Source organism: Acomys minous (assembly GCF_964271855.1).
Source record: "Acomys minous genome assembly, chromosome: 4".
NCBI classification, from domain to species: Eukaryota; Metazoa; Chordata; class Mammalia; order Rodentia; family Muridae; genus Acomys; species Acomys minous.
Window position 1 is genome coordinate 108616003 of NC_140486.1, and position 21410 is coordinate 108637412.

The 21410-nt window shown below is 39.3% G+C and overlaps 1 protein-coding gene across 8 annotated transcripts in view; it reads right to left on the bottom strand.

Annotated features, from left to right (window-relative positions):
- The window catches only part of PIKFYVE (phosphoinositide kinase, FYVE-type zinc finger containing), a gene marked incomplete at its 3' end in the record, with an annotated part of 93773 nt that overhangs the window by 53795 nt on the left and 18568 nt on the right, over positions 1 to 21410 (bottom strand). For 5 of the 8 annotated variants that reach the window (XM_084778075.1, XM_084778077.1, XM_084778076.1 and 2 more), the window contains 6 exons: positions 20772 to 20861; positions 14689 to 14827; positions 9322 to 9479; positions 5573 to 5684; positions 4402 to 4549; positions 3725 to 3892 (listed from right to left, as the gene is read on the bottom strand). In XM_084778075.1, coding sequence (XP_084634201.1) covers positions 3725 to 3892; positions 4402 to 4549; positions 5573 to 5684; positions 9322 to 9479; positions 14689 to 14827; positions 20772 to 20861 — 815 coding nt within the window. Of the gene's footprint in view, positions 1 to 3713; positions 3893 to 4401; positions 4550 to 5572; positions 5685 to 9321; positions 9480 to 14688; positions 14828 to 20771; positions 20862 to 21410 lie in introns of those variants that run through there. The other 3 variants (XM_084778080.1, XM_084778079.1, XM_084778081.1) reach the window with 2 other exon arrangements.

The following is a 21410-nucleotide window of genomic DNA, read 5'->3' on the forward strand; positions in this document are numbered from 1 at the left end:
CCTGTAACCTAAAAGCATCCTCTTCCAGCCAGTTTCATGTCAATATTGTACACAGTCATTCAAGCAAATACACAACCGTACGTCCACATCCATAACAGCACTGCTGAACTCCTACACTGTGCGTGCTCACAGTGAGTAGCACAGTGCGTGTCTGAGGCCATGGGGAGCTGAGAGAATAGGGAACTATTTATTAGTCTAGGTTAGGAAGTTTCTGTCAGGAAAGGGAACTGAGATGTACTTTACAGCATGATAACCAACTGCAATTAATAAAGTCTAGCAAATATTTCAAAATTACTAAAAGAGTAAAGCTAATCTAGACTCCATAGCCTGAGCTGTCTTAAGTTTTTCTACATTGATTTATTTACTTACTTACTTATGTGGGGAGGGGCATGCCTAAGCCATAGCAAACATGTGGAAGTCAGAAGGCCACTTTCATGAGTTGGTTCCTGTTTCCTACCATGTGGGACCCAGGGACAGAACTCAGGTCCTCAGGCTTGGTAACAGGCACCTTTACCTTGCTGAGCCATGTCCCAGGCCAGCACAGCACAGCCTATGCTTTTAATAAATACATATAACCACTGACTTCAACTACATCTTGCACACATTTCATTGTTGTATGAACAAAGTTACTGAGGATAATCAAATGCTTTATTAACAACAAAGACAACATGTAACACTAACCTACCAACTTCTTCTCACCATTGAAGTGGAGATAGGTTCATTTCAAAATGACTTACTTTAGCTAACCAGCACGATACCCAGCCACCACAAAGCCTTTGCTAAATTTCATAGTATACTTTACTCACCAAATTTCTTACAATTTTGTTACCTTCCAAAGCCTATCAAGAAGCCATTTTTTAAAAAATGTCTCAGGGTGGTGGTTTAATGCCTTTAATCTCAGCACTTAGGAGGCAAAGGCTGGCGGATCTCTGTGAGTTCGAGGCCAGCCTGCTCTAGAGACTGAGTCCCAGAACAGGCAAGGCTAAACCGAGAAACCCTGATTCAAAAAAGTATGTGTGGGGGTGGGGGGTGGAGGTTGGGGGGTGGGGGGTGGAGAGTGGGGGTTGGGGGGTGGAGGTGGAGAGACAGCTCAAGGGTTAAGAACTCGGGCTGCTCTTCCAAAGGACCCATAATTCATTGCCCAGCATCCATATGGCAGCTCATAGCTGTCTATATAGCTCAAGTTCCAGGGGCTCTGACACCCCTACACACATAAACAGACATTCAGGCAAAACAGCAATGCATATAATAAATAAAGAAAAGAAAAAATGTCATACCATGTAGCAATACAGTAATTTATAGACTGCAGGACTTTTTAAAGACAGTAGATTCTTGCTTCATGATCACAGATACTTTAACAAGCTGACATGCAGTCTGCCCATATTTGCCTAGTTATTTAGATTAACCATGAACTCTGTTTCTTTATTCTTCTATACTTTATCTCTCCTTATCTATGTATCTTTCCTGATAAGATTAATTTTGACAGAGAAATACATCTGCTTCTCTAATAACTTGGCTGATTTTTTCTTCCTATGACAACTGGACTCTAGTTTCAGATATCCCTGACCTCTCCTCCAACCTTCAGCACCATGTAGATGGCTATGGTCCTGTCAAGCATGAGCCCTTCTTCTGAAAGGCACACCCCATGACAGTTGATGCTCACACCTTTACAGCTTTTTTTTAAAGATTTAGAATGAGAGAGTTGGCTCGGAGAGATGGCTCAGTGGTTAAAAGCACTGTCTGCTCTTCCAGGGGTCCTGAGTTCAATTCCCAGCAACTACATGGTGGCTCACAACCATCTATAAGGAGATATGGTGCCCTCTTCTGGCCTGCAGGTGTACCTGCAAATAGCGCACTCATATACATAAAAAGTAAATAAATAAATCTTAAATAAATAAACAAACAAACAAGAGTTTCCATGACAAATGATAGGCTTTTCAACTGCAAGTGCTTCTCCTTTTATTTTCCAGGGAGTTACACTCAGGTTGGCTGTAAAAAATGTCACATTTGAAAACTTCAGTTCTTATCTTCAATTCTGAATTAGGTTTCCTACACTAAATGTGGCCAGCTCAGCAGTCCCTCCTTTAGGAGTATGAAGTCTACGATGAGATGTTACCTTTTTCAAAATTTTTACAACATCCTTACCATCCCAAGATGCAAACTCATCAGCTAAGAGCAAGCGTACTTCATACTCTGCGTTCAGCACAATGGAACTGCTGCCATTCATACTGGGAGGACAGCAGTCCTGTCATTACACACGCTACTGCTGACTGTATCTCTATTCAGAGCCGAATCTCCTCATGTAACTGCAGTTACAGCAGTTCTCCCACACCTGCCTCACTGCCCGCCACACTCACCCAGATGGCCTCCATCATGTTTCAAACTTCTACACTTAGGATCCCCATCACCATGTGGATTTTATATTCATTATGGTCAAATCTCCTTTCTCTCACTTTCTCTCAATGCCTTATTTTTTAAATAAGAAGCACTTTTTATTATCATGATTACCTTGATTGACATTTTATCACATCTTGATAATAATTTCTATTGACAATTACGAGAAATTTATTGAGGGAACACAAATGTTTTCAAGTTATAAAATAAACCTTTAAACTCTAAATATTCTTTATATTATTTTTAGGTTTAAAGTAAAGAGTAGCAAAGAATTAGGCAAGCACTTCAGAAGCCATTCAGTTTTAGAGTATTAAAAGCAAACTCTACGTAAAAAACCATGAAATTAAGAACTTTATCTATAATAAATGTTTCAGTTATTATTATAATGAACTCCCATAACTAATTATTTATTTTCCTTAAAAGAATGGTACATTGGGGTTATACTTTAAATTAGTTTCTAATTGCACCTAGTTATACAGCTCATCCTCCTTTACTTTACTTTACTTTTTGTTTTTCAAGATAAGGTTTCTCTGTGTAGTCTTGGCTGTCCTGAACTCACTTTGTAGACCAGGCTGGCCTTGAACTCACAGAGATCCATCTGCCTCTGCCTCCCGAGTGCTGGGATTAAAGGCGTGTGCCACCATGCCCAGCTTCATCCTCCACTTGTAAAAAGGAGCAACACATGCATGCTGCCATATTACCTATTAGAAATAGTTTGCTCTATCTTTCCTTTTACATTATTTTTTGGGAAGTTTTTTTCAATGTGGTCATTAGTACTTTCAAGTTAGCAAACTAACTCAAGGCATTAAATAAAGCAACTAAAATTACAAAGGAATTCATTTTTCACTAGAAAAGAATTTTTTTTTTAAAAAAAGTAATGGACATGAATGAAATTTCCCCCAATCTAAGTTAAAGCATCTGGACAGCCTTAAGAAACTATTGCTGCAGAATAGCACAGGCAAAGAGGCTTTGTGATGTTAAATGAAAAAATGACAGAAGAATAGAGCAGAACGTCCATGTTACATATGCGAAGAATTGCCACCTTGGAAGTTGCACATTATGGGAAGAGCAGTCAGATAAAGTTCCTTTTAAAGACTATATACTTTAAACTGGGCATGGCAGTGCAAAGGGAGAAAATAAGAAATAAAAAGAATCAACCAAAAAAGGTGTGGAGAGGAGACTGGGGGCGGGTTGAGAAAGGGTGGGAAAAAAAACCTACTCAAAATCCCTCAGCCTTATGGGACAGAGGAAGCCAGAAGCCAGGCTTTAATGGGACACTAGGGCCCAGCTCTTCAGCCTGTTTGAAGTCCAGGTGGTGACTACCTCCTACCTTTTTGGTCAGCAGGGTGAGGGGGCACATGTGGGTACTTGGAGGGCTTCTTGATATGGAAGTTCACGTTGTCCAGCTCCACGTTCAGGCTGATAGAAGCGGCTGAGTCACTGTCCACTGTGGACTGGAAACTGCTGACTGAGGTGCGCTTGCTAGGACTGGCAGAATCTTTTAGTTTGGGAAGGGGAAAGAAATATAGGGAGAGGGGAGTAAAAGTGGGTTTTATCAGGGCATTGGAGGAAAGGAAAAAAAATTTAATACACAAGCCCAATGTGCAATACCAAAATGGATACAGTATTTTCATGTACTTCTTTCTGGGTAGACTTAATAAAATTTAAGCAGGTTAAATTTAAAATGAAGTTTTAAATGAAGAAATATATTGGAGGTTCTGCACAGAGGAAGTCTGATACCACAGTGAAGAGATAAGAAAGCTGCCTGCCAAGATATTAGCTCAAGAGTTATTTTTAAGCTGCTGAAAACTAGAGACTAATACTACATCTAGAAATGTCAGCTGACTAACAAGCCGGCTTCTTAAGAAAATACTGTATCTAAGACAAGGGTCACTACTATCAGATGTTTACATCAGGTAGGAGGCATAAATCCTAAACAAAACAAGCATTTTATCACAGCAACACAGCAATATGCCATAACTAAAAACATTAGACAGCCAAACTTACTAGCCAAATTATCGTCACCTTCTTCAGCAATCTGTTCTGTGTCACTGTCATCAAATTTTATGTCCTTAAACCAAGACGGCTCAGAGTGTCCTTCCACAGAGTTGACCGAGTCGCTGTCTGGAGAAGGTGTCTCAGAAAATTCCGTACTCTGAAAGGACCAAAACAAAACATGCAACTGGCTCTCGGTGACATCACTAGCACACAATAAAGAGGTTGTGGTCTATGTTTCTGTAACTTTAACAACTCAATAAATGTACATGGAAACAGCCAAATAACAAAACAGAAGTGCAGAGCAGTACCATGTTGATAACCACTTTTCACTAACTACAAAGCTTATGTGGCATTTTACCAGTGAGTATTTCTCTGTGTTTAGTAGGACTTCACTTTGTCTTTCAGTTCTGAGTGAGAAAGCATAAAACACAGCCTAACCCTGGCAACTCTAGAACCACCTAGAAAATAACCCAACCTTAACAAACTACACCGCACCACGCCATGGGGTTCTTTCTCATTTCTAACTACACCGCACCACGCCATGGGGTTCTTTCTCATTTCTAACTACACCACACCACGTCGTGGGGTTCTTTCTCATTTCTAACTATGCAGCTTCTAGTTTCTGTGTACAACTCTTAACCCACAGCTTCTTAGAGGCTCATCATATAGGCGTGTGTGTGTGTATGTGTGTGTGTTCATATGTGTATATATGTATTTTTTATAAAAACAAAAAATTAAGGAATTATGTATTTTTTAAATTTACCTATAAATAACTTTCATTCTCATAAAATGACAAAAAAAGAAATTTAAGCATTTGGTCATTAGTGTATAGTGTGTATATCAAGAGTCAAAATTTATCTCAATAACTAATGTCAAATTTTCCAATCATTTTATTATAATTCATTCCCTCTTAGTTCTAAAAATACAGAGAGTAAAACTGAAAAACATTAACATTAAATGACAAATAGCTAAGTATCAGAAAGCTAAGTCTAAGAAAAGCCACATCTAGTAACATTATTAGAGCCTAAAAGTTGGTAACTCGGTGGCAGGGGACTTCCCTAGCATTGAATCTGGAAGTATTTAGAAACAGCATCTTTAGATGATTCAACTACTTTTCATTCCCACACAACTTCAAAATTAGCTACTACAGTTCTCATCAACAGCATCACTCCAAGATTACCTGCAGTGGTCTATACAGTGCATACTCATCCCTGAAAAGCTGGTCATGATGACTGACACAATCCAGCCAACGTCCATCAACCATTGCTTGTCCAATTGCTATGGCTTGTGCCCTAAATCAAGACCAGGAAATTTTAAATTTTAAAAGATCATGCAGAGTAATTGTGTGGGCATATGATAAAACACCTCTTCAATTTTTTTTTCCATTTCTAATCAGAGGAACTGTCAAATGGTCTTTAGGTAAGGGATAAAAAGAAAAAGAAATCCTTGAAACAAATTAAACTCTTCTAAGTACCCGAGCAAAGGAAAATCTACTGGTAAGGCAGCCCTTTAGGTAGCTTTTGTTTTTAACCAAGCTAATTGTAATTTCAGTAAGCATGCACTGAGTACACAATGCATTCACACCATTCTTAACAAAGTAAAAAGACATGGTTCCTATACTCAAACAGATTAAATTATCAATAAAAAGACAACACAAAGCCGCGTGTGGTAACACACACCTTCAATCCTAGCATTCAGGAGGCAGAGGCAGGCAGATTGCTGTGAGTTCAAGGCCAGCCTGGTCTACAAAGTGAGTCTAGGACAGCCAAGGATACACAGAAAAACCCTGTCTCAAGAAACAAAAAAAAAAAATGACAACACAAATATAATAGGGATAAAAAATATATAAATGAAAGACATTAGAGTATTTGACATTTCACAAATTAATAAAGCACTTAGCCAACATTGCTTTGTTCAATATCCACAGCTAAACTATTTTAATTGTACAATACTAAATTGTTCCCCTACATTGGAAATAAAGAGTTCAAGCCTCAAAGAAACAAAACTAAAAAGAGATACAGCCAAATTAGGACCCAGAGGTTCCCTGTTTACAGATACTTATTTTATTTATTTATAAAATAAATTTTATATATTTATATATTTATAAAATAAATAATAAAAATTGTATGGCCGGGCGTGGTGGCACACACCTTTAATCCTAGCACTCAGGAGCACTCAGGGAGGCAGATCAATGTGAGTTTGAGGCTAGCCTGGTCTATAAACTGAGTCCAGGACAGTCAAGAATACATACAGAAAAAGAAAACAAGATGTGGTTCTGAGAATCCAGTTTGTGTCACCACGCCTGCTACCTGTTGTTATGCTATTACTGCAGCCCCATTTAGTCTGTTGTTTTGTCAACATGACACAAGCCAGACATTTGAGAAGAGAGAACCGTAATTGAGAAAAGGCTCCCACTGGAGTAGCCTGTGGGCAAGCCTCTAGAGCATTTTTTTTTTTAATTCATATTACATCTCAGTTGTTAGCCCATCCCTTGTATCCTCCCATTCCTCCCTTCCTCCCACTTCCCCCCTACTCCCCTACCCGATGTCTGTGACTGAGGGGGACTTCCTCCCCCTGTATATGCTCATAGGGTATCAAGCCTCTCCTTGGTGACCTACTGTCCTTCCTCTGAGTGCCACCAGGCATCTCCATCCAAGGGACATGTTCAAATATGGGGCACCAGAGTTTGTGTGAAAGTCAGATCTCCTTCTCTACTCAACAGTGGAGAATGTCCTGTCCATTGGCTAGTCATTTTCTTGATTATTAGTTGAGGAAGGGAAGGCCCAGAACACTGCAGGTGGTCCTACCCCTACCCCAGTGGTAGTAGGTGTGCAATAAAGCTGGCTGAGAAAGTCTTAGGGGATTTAGCATTCCTCACCTTTTTGTTTTGCTCTGTTTCTCAAGACAAGGTTTCTCTGTATAGCCCTGGCTATCCCTGCCTCTGCCTCCCAAGGGCTGGGATTAAGGGTGTAAACCACCATGCCTGGCTGCCTCCACATTCTCGCTTGAGTTCCTAAACAGACTTTTCCTCAGATGGAGTGTGACCTGAGAGTTGTAAGCCAAGAAACTCTTTCTTCCCCTAGTTGATTTTGGTCATGGTCTGTTTGTTTGGTTTGTTTTTTTTTTAATTTATTTATTGGGGGGGGTGGGGGTTTCAAAACAGGGTTTCTCTGTGTTAGCCTTGGCTGTCCTGAACTCGCTTTGTACACCAGGCTGTCCTCGAACTTACAGCGATCCACCTGCCTCTGCCTCCCGAGTGCTGGGATTGAAAGCGTGTGTCACTACAACCCTGCTCATTTTCTTGAGATTATAATATACTTACATCATTTCTCCCTTCTCTTTCCTCCTCTAAGCCCTCCCATATAACTATCCTTCCTTGTTCTCTTTCAAATTCATGGCCTCTTTTTTTTCTAATTAATTGCTGTAATATATATGTACGGTGTTTTATCGTAGCAATAGAAACCCTAAATAAGATAGCGATCACATGTACTCTAGCCCTCTGTAAGCTTATGCCAAAACGAATTCTTTCTCCTATAAGTTGCCTTGGACATGGTATCATTATCACAGCAACAGAAAAGTCGCTAGCACAATAATCAACAGATTCGGTCTCTGATTTGTTTTATACATATGTGATCTGTGAGATGGACTAGGTCTCTCCAGACACAGGTTATGAGCTCAATTCTCAGTACAGGTTGCAATGTCTAGATACAGAATAGTGGCAAGAAAATCTTTTTGACCTTAGACTCTAGCTACATTCTCCCATCCGGCTTCTCTAGGAATCCATTTCAGGAATTACTGCATGTTTCAGCATGTTTGGTTATTGTGTTTGTGTGCACATGGGTGCTCACATGGCAGAAGGAGTAGATGGAATACAGAGGTTGTAGGCCCTGAGCAAAAGCTTTAAGAGGCACACCCAGAGCTGTCCGAGCCCCCTTTTCCCTGACCCCAGCCTGCACCACAGGAGCAGTCAAAATGGCAGCTCTTGTCAGAGTGATAACACCGGCTCAGCGGGAGCTATCCATGGTGTTATCCTTCCTGCTCAGAGGGAAGGGTAGCCAGGGAGTCAGAATCCCAGGAACCACGCAGCTCAGAGAACAAGGCATCCCAAATAAAAGGCATCCTTAGACACAGGAGCCCAGGAACAACACAGTTCTGAGAAGTAACCTCCTCAGCAGAGGCGCTGCCCCTGGGAGCTGCCGTATCCCAACTGAGCTGAGGAGCTCAGGAGCCTCAGCCTCAGTCTACCTTTTTGCTTCTTCTCTTCACTGTTCCTTGTCTTCTTCCAATGAGAGAGTCACACCAGGCAGCAAATCTCTTTAAAAAGATTTATTAGAGGGAAGAATCCACGAAGAGGAGGAACAAATCCAGCCTAAACAGGAAAATTTACCAATCCTCACTCCCCAAACTCAAGACTTGAAACCCCACCAATCCTCACTTTGAAAATCTCTGCCCTAGAAAGCTCAGCCCCCTATGAAATCGTATCTAAAGGATAAGTCTGCTCAGTTCCCTGCTGTCTTCTCCTGGGAGCAGAGGCAGCCACTCCCGGATTCGTTCCTCCAATAAGTCTTTTTTACAAATTTGCTGCCTGGTGTGACTCTGTCATCAGAAGAAGTCAAGAAGCAATGAAGAGGAAAAGAAGCAAGAAAGTGGAGTGAGGCTGAGGCTCCTGAGCCTCTGAGCTCAGCTGGGGTGCCCTCCCTTGGGAGCTACAGTCTCCCTGCTGAAGGAGATCCCCTCTCAGAGCTGTGTGGCCCTGGGCTTCCAAGTCCCAGGATACCCTTCCATTGGGACACTGTCCCACCCTAGAGCTGTGTGGTTCCTGGGCACCCAACTCACAAAAGATGCTATCCTTACATCTTTAAATATACATCCTACTCATCAATAAATATAAACTAATGAATAATTCCAAACATTTTAAAACCAAAATACCTTGTAGCAATGTGTCCATTTCTGATTAGCCAGTTGACTAATTCCTTTCCTACAATGCAGTTGGGATGCGTTCTCAACCAGTACCGGTGATCCTGAAATTCCATCCCACTGGTGTGATGGCATATTTTCTTCCACAGATCCTTTAACTGAACACTATCCTGCAATCACAAAAACAACTAGTTACCCCCAGAGGGATGCTGTGTACTGCTTAGATGATTTCCTATGGTTCTGAGATCTTAAAAGAATCTCAGTTTGGATCTCTTCACAGTAGCTAACTGTGATAAATTAAATATAAATGGCACATACATGGAACAGCTTGAATTTTACTCATTAATTCCAAGCATAGTTTTTTCTCTTCAAAACCAAATATCCCAAGTGTTCCTTTCTTTGTTTGTTTTTGCCAATGGCACATATTACTTGTCTCTTAGTTAAGTGCTATCTTCCTTGAAGACAAGTCAAGGCAGACAAAGATAATAATCAATTATGTTACCTAACCTATAGTAGCCTAGGGGCCACAGATTCTAGGCACCCTCCACTATTCTTAAGTGCCCAGCAAACGTTTCTAAAGGAAAGTCTTTGTTGAGTAACGTCCTACTCCAGAAAACTCTCAACACTGTTCCTCAGTTATGAATTTAAACTGAACTTGTAGGTCGGGCGTGGTGACGCACGCCTTTAATCCCAGCACTCGGGAGGCAGAGCAGGCGGATCTCTGTGAGTTCAAGGCCAGCCTGGTCTACAAAGGGAGTCCAGGACAGCCAAATCTACACAGAGAAATCCTGTCTCGAAAAACAAACAACAAAAAATAATAATAATAAACTAAACCAAACTTGTAAGTATAAAGGTTGGAACCCAGTACAAAAAGGACTCATGTAAGAATTCTGAGTGCTTGTGAGAAAACTCCAAGAAAACAAGACACAAGTCTTGTGACAGCAGCTTCCTCAAAACACGAAATTGTTCTTGGAAAATGTTTTTATGTCCTCCCAGGTGTAGCGGAGAGGAGTAAGCTTACTTCTGATTACTCATTACAACTGGCTATTGTTATTTATTTATATTTCTCTATAGAAAAACATGATTTTGCCACACATGGCTTGTTGTCAATGTGTGGTTTGCCCTTGTGACTACATTTTATTCATGTGACTCCTCTTAACCCTCAGAGTATAAACTGTCTGATGCTCTGAATACAGTTAGCTATGGCATGAGCCTTGAGTTCGCCTCATTTACCAGCTCCATTACCCCAGGTCCCACTGCCAGCTGGAGTGGTACAGACATGGCACCTACTACAGGAACCTGAAGTCAGCTACCAAGTAAGAGAGTAGGGACCCTCACAGAAGGGAGTGAGTAAGAACAGACAGAAACCAGGAAAAGCTCTGTCTTTCATGTTTTGTTTTTCGAGACAGCGTTTCTCTGTGTAGCCTTGGCTGTCCTGGACTATATCTGTAGACCAGGCTGGCCTTGAACTCACAGTGATACACCTGTCTCTGCCTCCTGAGTACTGGAATTAAAGATGTGCACCACTACTGCCTAAAATCCCAACTATTAGACTGCTAGCAAATTATGACTAGAGTCCCTAGTTTCCAGAAGTAACTTTAGATGAAAAAATATGGGACAGAGTCCAAAAGAACACTGACAGCATACAAACAAAGGGAAAGATAATTAAGACTGTTGTGAAAATGGTGAAGATAAGGAGAAATATTAATCATGAAAAAGAGATGGCTAACTCCTTGAATGAATATAAACAGGAGGATTCAAACCTTCAAATTGGTAAAACAGGCAAAAAAGAAGACACCCCAACCCCAACCCCAGTTCAAGCAAAACTGAAAGTAAAAACAGCACCATGTATCACTATGCTGATGACAAGCCTCCTTTAGATACATATCCTCCATGAGGTGAGAAATTTGATAATCCATCTTATATTTCCCTCATTTCATGGTAAAGATTTAGGAAAGCCTAAGAAAATGCTAACTTTACAACCTAAGCAAGCTAGGCATGTCAGTGAAAAGAAATCAGCTTCTCAATTCTTCCCAGCCTCATGGACTGCATTTGGTATTTCCACTGTAATTTCAACAAAATCAAAAGGTTGATATGTACTTACCAATATATTTAAAACTCTAGAAAGAAAGATGGCATTGGACAGTCCTTGCGTTTTATCTCGAGAGCCAAGAAAGGAACTATAGCTGTTTGAATCCCAACTAAAAGAGGCATTTGTGTATCATGTGAATCCTTCACAGCCTTTAAACTTATGTTCCCCACTAAACTGTCTCCTACAGGTTTTACAGCACAAGAGGATAAACATTTGGAATAGGTTTATTTATACCATATGAGCCATAAAACATTAACTTTTTTCTTTCCTTTTTTTTTGGGGGGGGGGTGTAAATTTATTTATTTGTTTGTTTGTTTATTTATTTATTGGGTATGCAGTGTTCTGTCCACATGTATGCTTGCACACCACAAGAGAGCACCAGATCACATTATAGATGGTTGCTGAACCACCATGCAGTTACTGGGAATTGAACTCAGGACCTCTGGAAGAGCAGCCAGTGCTCTTAACTTCTGAGCCGTCTCTCCAGCCCTTAAAACACTAACTTTTAACCTTACTCCTCTTGATCAATAAGTAAATCAAGGGAGGGCCCAATGTCAACAGTTATATGGACTTGAACCTCTGTTGTATTATATTACCCTTAACTAACAATCGGTTTTTAAGAGTGTTACAGAGCTCTCTGGATTTTCAAATTTCATTTGCAGATTACTATGGAAGGGTAGGAAATCATTATCCAACTGGTAAACCATGAGACTTTTCTCATACAGACTGAATTTGTAGTTATAAAAACTGTCCAACCTTCTCCCATTCCACGAGCAGACTCTGTTGATGGCTCATCTAAAGGTATAGGAGAGATTCGTGGTCTAGACACTCATCAATCTATTGCTACTTCTTTTTCTTCAGCCCAACAGGTAGAACTGACTGCTTTGGTTCATCTATTTCAGTTAATTTATAGACCTTTAAATATTGTTTCAGAGTCTGCTTATGTTATAGGATGATTTCCAGCAATAAAAACTGCTTTAATTTTGTCTTCACTACAAGAACTACAACATCAGCTTAAAATCCATATATGCACCCTTTGCTTATTACTCACATGCATGCATACTCTAACCTCCCTGGTCTTATTACAGAAGGAAATAAGCAAGCAGATGCATTAGCCTGCCCTGTTTTTACTTCTCCAGAAGAATATTAGGAAGGAGTATGCATCTGTCACTGCAGATGGATCCACTGAAGCATTATGGATTTCTCTACAATTCCTCCTAGCCCTAGGCTAGAAGGCAGAGGGGCAATAGAAGTCACCAGAAAGCAAACTTCTAGCTAAAGGGCAAAAGGAGATATTGGCTGGATCATCATAAGTCAATTCTGCCCACCTACAAGCAGTAAGGCCCTGTGTCATCTGAGAGTCTCTTTTTGACGATGCTATCTTCTTTGACCTGTGCATCAGCAGCGAGTGCCTCAAAATATGTTTCTCAACCTCCTTGGCTTCAACTAATAGATTGGATGGATCCAGCTCCTTCTTATCTTTTCTTTTCTGGTTTTTTCAAGATAGGGTTTCTATGTAGCCCTGGCTGTCCTGGACTTGCTTTGTAGACCAGGCTAGCTTCGAACTCACAGCCATCTGCCTGCCTCGGCCCTCCAAGTACTGGGATTAAAGGCCTATGACACCAAGCCCAGCTGCTTCTTGCTATCTTTACTGTGTTTATGCTTGGACCTTGGGGCTATAAGAGACTCCGTCATTCATCTGAAAATAGGACTGCATTTAATTTTTCCTTGGAATTTAAATCACTTCCTATTTGCTTAGGACATCGTAACATTTGTGTTCCTAGTGAAGGGCAAATAATATAGACTTATGTTCTACAAGAGACCAAAATTACAAATAATATGGGTCTCTTTTCAAGCTATTCTCTAGATTTTTCTTATCAATATAATACAACCAATAGTAATGAACAGTTTTGGATCCCTGTTCTTGGTGGCAGAGTATTACACACAATGCTTAATGACAACTAGATGTATCTACAACATCTCAAATCAAAACCACTCTGGATATCCTACCACTGAAAAATAAAAAGGGGGAGATGTCAGAACATGGTCACTTATTGGCTGCATTCTACCAGGTCCCGCTACCTCTGACCATAGATTGCAATTTAAACTGTCTCAACTAATAAATTCTACATCTGACTATAGAAAGTGCTTTGATCCTAAATCTGTACCTTTGTCATATCTTTAAATAAGAGTCACATTCTGCCTAAACGAAACCAATCTCAGCGATTGAAATCCAATTCAAGCACTTTGGAATTTCCTGACTCCTTCATTGTTATCAATCTTCCTACTTTATTTCTCTGTAACAATAGCTATGGTATACATTTGACACATTTTTATTACTAAAAATATTTCAAAGCCAGGCATAGCAATACATGCCTTTTAATCCCAGTATTTGGGAGGGAGAGGCAAGTGGATCTCTGTGAGTTCAAGGCCAGCCTGATCTACATAGAGAGAGCCAGGGCTAGGTAGAGAGGTCATGTCTCAAAAACAACAAAATAAAATTATAAAATAAAATATTAATTCTTTCACTAGTAAGGATTTCCCATTGATATTATTTCTGCCTTTTCAGTTATAACCTTTAGAACAAAAGACTATTTTTTTCATTTCCTTGCTCTTAGGATTAGGCAAGTGTTTTCCATATACATACACTGAGGAAAAAGCCAATTATTATGTCATATAACAAAGTTAGAATTTTTTTCTGAGAGTTTTCCATGTATATAAGAATCATGTATTGATGCCGGGTGTTGTGGCACACACCTGTAATCCCAGCACTCAGGAGGTAAAGACAGGGGGATGGATCTCTGTGAGTTCAAAACCAGCCTGGTCTACAAAGGGAATCCAAGACAGCCAAGGCTACACAGAGAAACCATGTCTCAAAAAAACAAAAACAAAAATCATGCTTTGAAAATTTAAGCAAGCTACAATCTAACTTCAAATTCAATTCTTGTGTTAGATAAATTCTGATTTGCCAAATGAAAGAGCAAAAGAAAATAGTAATACAGTTAGTATGCAAAGAATATTTACATAAATTTTCAAGTGATGCTAGTAAATAAAAAGTTAAGCTAATTGTTTCCCTGTTCAACATATATATATATATTAGGAAAACATCTCACTTAGCTCAAGTTAGCCTCAAACACAAATCCTCCTGCCTCAGGTGTCCCAATATATCTTACAGGCATGCCTGCCAAGCCTCGCTGACTCTCTTATATATGTGTTTCTTTAAGGGAATAAAGAGTCAGCACTCTTTATGCTCAAAACTAACAACAGGTTAAAAGCTGGACTGGTACCAGAAGAATTTTGCGTTCATCCTCAGTGGTCTCCGTCCTAACATAGGTTCGGTTGGCCTGGGGACTGACAGATGTCTCATACGAAGGAACCATGGGAGAACCAGAACGATCCAGTGATAGATTAGTAACGCTGGCTGATCTAGAAATATAAACAAAATATCAAATCACAATTTTAAGTTCATCTGCAAACAAAGTGAAGATTCATACATACATGTTTAGGTGCCACTGCTAAAGAAACTTTAAAAGCAGTTACGACAGCTATACAGACTATCACTGGAGAAACATAGGGAAGGACAGGAGAAACAATTTGACTAAAAAACATTTGAGCAGTTTTAAATAATACAGAAAAACAATTATACAGTTTACATATTAGTAGTATTGCAAAGGAAACACACAGAAACTCTGCTTGTAAAAAAATCTTGGATATTCAGTTTTCTAGGTGAGAAAAATAAGGAATGACAACTATAAGCAAAAATAACCTTACATATCTGGGCTAAAAGAAGTATGTTGTGAATGGTAAATCTAGCCTGCCCAGGAACAACCTGCAATTATTCTGATGATAGGAACACTAGCTGCGAACCCCAACTAAGCAGAATGGTATGCCACAAAAAAGAATCTTTTGCCTTCTCATTAGCAGACTTGTATTGAATATATTATGTTTAAATATTATTTCATCAGTAAAAAAAGTTATAGGGAATATATTTCCTCTCATCATGTAAGTATTCACATGTATCATTAACTATGCCTCCTTGCAAAGGTATCAAATGACTTATAAGTAGAATATCATTAACAAGATTTATTTATTCTTAAGTTAATTGGAAATTCAGTTAGCATCTACAACAAAAACAAAAATGAAATCAAAATTCAGCTTCAATAGAAAGGATAAAAAGAAACGTCACAGAACACTATAGAAGTCATTTCTAGAATAATCTATACATTTTTTCACTTAATCCTGGGGAAAACCCAGCAGGGAGGCTCAGTGGGTAGGGGTATTTACCATCAAACCTGGTGACCCAAAATCAAACCTTGGAACCTGCGTGACAGAATGAGAGATATCCCCTCATCTCCATGTGTGCTATGGCACGTGTATATACACACATAAATAAAATATAAAGGTAAATATATAAATGTAAAACTTCTGGTTTTGGTTTTGGTTTAGGTTTATTGGTTTTGTTTTGGTTTGTATGTGCATGTGGTGTGTGTATGTATGGGTATTTGTGCATGTGGAAGCCAGAGGTCAAAGAGGTGCCTTTGTTTCCTTTTTTTTTTTTTTTTTTTTTTTTTGAGACAGGGTTTCCCTGTGTAGCCTTGGCTGTCATGGACTCACTTTGTAGACCAGGCTGGCTTCAGACTCAAAGATCTGCCAGCCTCTGCTTCCTGGGTGCTTGGGTGTGTGCTACCACCATCCAACTAGATGTAAAACAATTTTTAAGTCAAGAATCAGGAAGCCAGGCATGGTAGCGCATGTCTTTATTCCCAGCACTTGGGAAGCAGAGGCAGGTGGATCTCTGTGAGTTCAAGGCCAGCCTGGTCTACTAAGACAGTCCAGGGCAACGAGGGCTCTGTGTAACAGAGAAACCCTGTCTCGGGGAAAAAAAAAAAGTAAAGAAGAATCAGGGATAAAGGTGGACAGGGTGGCACACAAATTTTAAGCCCATCACTGGGTGTCAGGGCGGGAGCAAGGGGAGAGGGGCATCGGAGACAGGTGAACTCTATGAGTTCAAGTCCAGCCTGGCTACAGAGCTAGTTTTAGAAAGCTCAGGCTAAACAAAACAGAAGGGATAAAGAAATATATCTAAACTGGGTGTGATGGTGGCACACACCTTTAATCCAAGCACTCTGGAGGCAGAGGCAGGTGGATCTCTCTGTGAGTTGGAGGCTAGCCTGGTCTACAAGAGTCCAGGATAGCCAGGGCTGCACACAGAAACCATCTCAAAAGAAAAAGAAAACGTATCTAAAACCAGTCCACTAATAGTAGGAGGAGTACCATTCAAAACCGTAGGTCTCAAATGAAAGTTCAACCTTTATGGAATACAAAGAAAAAACATTTTAAAATTTAAAAAATCATTCAAAGGTTTAGTATTCAGTTACTCACTATTAGACATTTTTCTTTCAGTCAAAGCCCGTCACTGTATCTTATTCAGCTAATTTAAGTCTACTCCACAGTAAGTGCATTCTTCCATGCCGCCTGATTCTCTAACATTACAATAATTCCCGAATACACTCTAATAAAGCGGTATTCGAGAATAAGAGAAAATTAGTTAACTTTGCTGTCAACAGCTCTAATAAATATGCTATGGCAAGGATGCTGACTAAACTTTACTAAGATAGCATTTTCTGACTCAATTTTATGTCCTGAAGACCTTCATCAACCCTCACACCAACTCAAATCACAGGGAGACACACAAACTAGCAAAGCTGATGTGATGTAACTGTGCACATGCTGATGAGACTACTGTGATGCACCTCACCTTTTAACCCTGCCTCGGCTCCCCATCTCTTTTCTCCTGTGTCCACGTGCCCTCATCCTACTTCAGTGCTAATGTAGGTCTGTCCTCCAGCATGGACTGCTGACTGCTGTACCAGCTCCTACTCTTATGTCCTTCAATTTGTAAAGAGATGGTCAATTATTTAGTAGAGTGTCCTCTGGCCTGTGCTTGTCAAATGCTTCTCAGACAGGATTTACAGAGAGGTCAGACTCTTTTAAAAAGTAATAAACAGAGCATTTCACCCTCCAAATTCTCTTGCCTAATTTACAGACTAGAATGTCACCTAGCAGTTATATAAGGACTGCCTGAATAGGAAAACACATGACCATTTTAAAACCCCAGAATAGTCAGAAAAGGCTTAAGCTGACTGAAACAATGCAACCTCTTAAGTAACCGTCACATATCTCTTACAAATGTCAAAGGGGAAACTGGTGACTTAACTTCATAGTTTAAAAAAACTAGACATAACGTTAGCAAAAAGATAAGTTATGACCAATGAGATAAATGAAAGCATACCTATTCTAGTAGGGAAGAATAAAAAGTACACAAAACGTATTCATACCAGGAAGGAGGGAGGGAAGGAAGGAAGGAAGGAAGGAAGGAAGGAAGGAAGGAAGAAAGGAAGAAAGGAAGGAAGAAAGGAAGGAAGGAAGGTTGTATCCTGAAGCATTTGACAAGCACAGGCCAATGGACATTCTACTAAATAATTGACTATCTCTTTACAAATCTACTATTAGGAAAATAAAGGAATTATTCCATAGCAAAGCAGACAAAAAGGCACGACAATTAACTGTAATGAATGAACCTAAACTAGCTCCCGTCTTCTTTAGTTATGTCATGATCTCACACAGGATCACATAACTTAATGCTGAGGTCCTGGAAAATCTGGCAAAGATGATAGATTTATGAATGTACAACAACCAAAATTTAATTTAAAATCAAACATATAATGAATCTAAGATGTTTCTGGCAGCCAACTCCCACTTATATGATAGCTAACAACCATTTGTAACTCCAGTTCCAGAGGATCTGACACCCTCTTCCGGTCTCCATGGACATTTAAGGGAAAATATTATACACATAAAATAAAAATTAATTAAATCTCTTTAAAGAGTTGTTTAAAACATCTCCATCTGTAAAACATTTTCAGTGCAATCTTAATCAAAATCAAAACAAGTTATATTACAGACGTTGATTCTAAAGATTATTAGGATAGAAAAAAAAACAGTGAACACACTGTCCTATTAAAGAAGAAAAAAAAGTTAAGGAATTGGCACTACCTAAGATCAAGACTTACTATCAAACTGCATTCATCAAGATCATAAAGCGCTGGTGAAAGAACAGACAGACATGCCAATAAACCACAACAGAGTTCAAGAACAGACCTTAAAAGACAGTCACATGATCGCTGACAAAGGAACAAGGGCAAAAGACGAGCAAGGATGATTTGTTCAATAAATGATACTAGACCAAATGGATGGACACATACTTAAAATGAGCCAAAAAACAAAATGTAAAACACAAGACTGAAAAACACCAAGAAGATTAACACAGGAGAAAACCTAGTCAGCCTTGGATATAGTGCGATCTCTTTAGACAGAACACCAAAGGCACAATCCAAGTAAAATTAAGTACTTAAGTTCTGCAAACAACAATGTAAAAAAAATGAAAAGACAAGCCACCACAAAACAATATTTGCAAATGATACATTTGATAAAGAATTCTTATTCAAAATACATTAAAGGGGAGAAAAAAGTTCTAGTCAGCAGGCCTTTAATCCCAGCACTGGGAAGAGGCAGGGGCAGGAAGATTACTGCATTCCAGGCCAGCCTAGTCTACAAAGCGAGTCCAGGAGAGCCAGGGCTACATAGAGAAACACCAGTCTCAAAAAACAAAGACAAAAAACAAAACAAACTCTTACAACTCAACAATGAAGAAAATGAACAACATGATCAGACAACGGGCAAAGCAAAGAAGATATATGGTAAGTAAGCAAACGAAAAGTTCAATTCATATCAGGAAATGGCAGCATTGAACAATGATGAAACACCACTACACGCCTATTACAAAACCCTGGTAGCACCAATGCTGGCAATGATGGGAAAACAAAGGAACTCCACAGCCTGTGGAAACGTAATACGCCATTGCCAGTTTGGAAGACATTTGGTAATCCCTTACAAAATTAAACGCGCTCTTTAAAGATGATCCTGCAATCATGCTTCTTGGTCCTTATGCAAGTGAACTTAAAACTACATCCATATACAACATAATTACAGAGAGCTGAGTACAGGGACCTGAACCTAATCTTAGCACTCAGGAGGCTGGAACAGGCAGATCTCTATGAGCTCCAGGGCAGACAGAGCAACACAGTGAGACTCTGTCCCCTCAGAAAAATAGAAACAAAAAAAATGCACACAGATGTTCGCAACATTCTATATAATTGCCAAAACATGGAAATCAACCAAGATGTCTTTCAGGAGGTGAAGTCATATAAACTATGGCACATCTAGAAAATGGAATATGCCAGAGCAAAAAAGAGATATAAGTAGTAAGCTATGAACAGACACTATGAATACAGAAGCACATTTTACTAACTGAAAGAAATCGACTGTTTCTACATACAAGTTATATGATTACAAGTTTCTGCTCAATTATACTCTGAAGCCAAAACTGCTATTAAAAAAATAATAACAAACAGGAATCCTCAGCCAGGTACAGTAGCTCATGCCTACAGCCCCAGCACGTGGGAAGTGGACACAGGAGGAATATGAATTAGAAGCCAGCCTGGACTGCAGAGTGAGTTTCATCTATTAACCGAAAAAAGTAAGAAAATGATGGCATTACTTTTGGATAGTTTGTTAAATATGTTATTATATAAAATGTGTCAAAATAAAAAGGCAAAATGTAAGTAAGTATGTCTTAATGGAAAATATATTGGCACTTATTTCCCTATTTTTAAATTTTTGGTTTTTACAATTTTCAAGTTTTATAAATCAATTGAAACACTCTTTTATTACAAAAGCTCCTCATCTTAGACTAGATTAAAACATCCTGACCATGCCAGGTGTGGTGGCATATGCCTTTAATCCCAGCATTTGGGAGGCAGAGGCAGGTGGATCACTGTGAGTTCGAGGCCAGCTTGGTCTAAAGTGAGTCCAGGACAGCCAAGGCTACACAGAGACCCTGTCTCAAAAAACAAAACAAAATTAAGACCACTCACTCACTCTGAGACACTCTACTGCAGCACATAGGACTTCTTATATTCCTAGCCAGGTGTGCTCCAAGAACCTGCTGCTCTGTTTCTTGGTACACGTTTTCACAGACTGCCTACATGGCTTACTTTCTCACATCCCTCAGGCCATTATACTAAACTAGAAGACAGAAGTTAGGTTCCAACATCTGACATCATCAGAGAATATCTGAAAGAGCTACCGAAGAATGAAAGAACTACCAAAAAAAAAGAAGAAAAAGTAGCCTAACAGAGCTTTGAAGCAATCTCACTATTTGTCTGCCTGTTCTCATTACTACGGACATAATTAAAAGTCAAACAGAGTAGTTTTGTTTTGTTTTGTTTTGTTTTTAATGGCAGTTTACCTGTTTCGAGCAGGAGACTTCCCAGCATCCTCTTGAACAGACACAAGTCTTGTTGAAAGAGCACTATTTGAGGAGTCCGGATGAATCAAACTATATAAAGGAAATTAAAATACTGGGATCATTTGGGGCTACAATAAATGCTTTAACATTTAAAATCAAATTAAGTATCTTTCCCTACAACAATAAGATTATATACAATTCATTTCATTCCTTACTTTATTTGAGGCAAAAAGTGCAGTTTCACTGGGCAGTGGTGGAGCACACCTTAAATCCTAGCACTTGAAAGGCAGAGGCAGGTGGATCTCTGTGAGTTCAAGGCCAGCCTGGTCTACAAAGTGAGTCCAGGACAGCTAAGGCTACACAGAGAAACCTTGTCTCAAAAAAAAAAAAAAAAAAAAAAAAAAAAGAAAGTACAGTTTTATCTCTAGTATAAATATCAAAAAATGATAATGTTTTAAGTGTACTAAATGTCAATAAAACACCAAATTTAGTTGAATAGGTGGGTTGAAAAACTCATTTCCATTTCACATATACAAAATGGAAGTGATTTGGATTTTAAAAAAAAAAAAACTGAGCTCCAAAATTCTCAGTCACACAACCTGCAAGAAGAGCACCAAATAATCAGACAGCAGAGGTCCA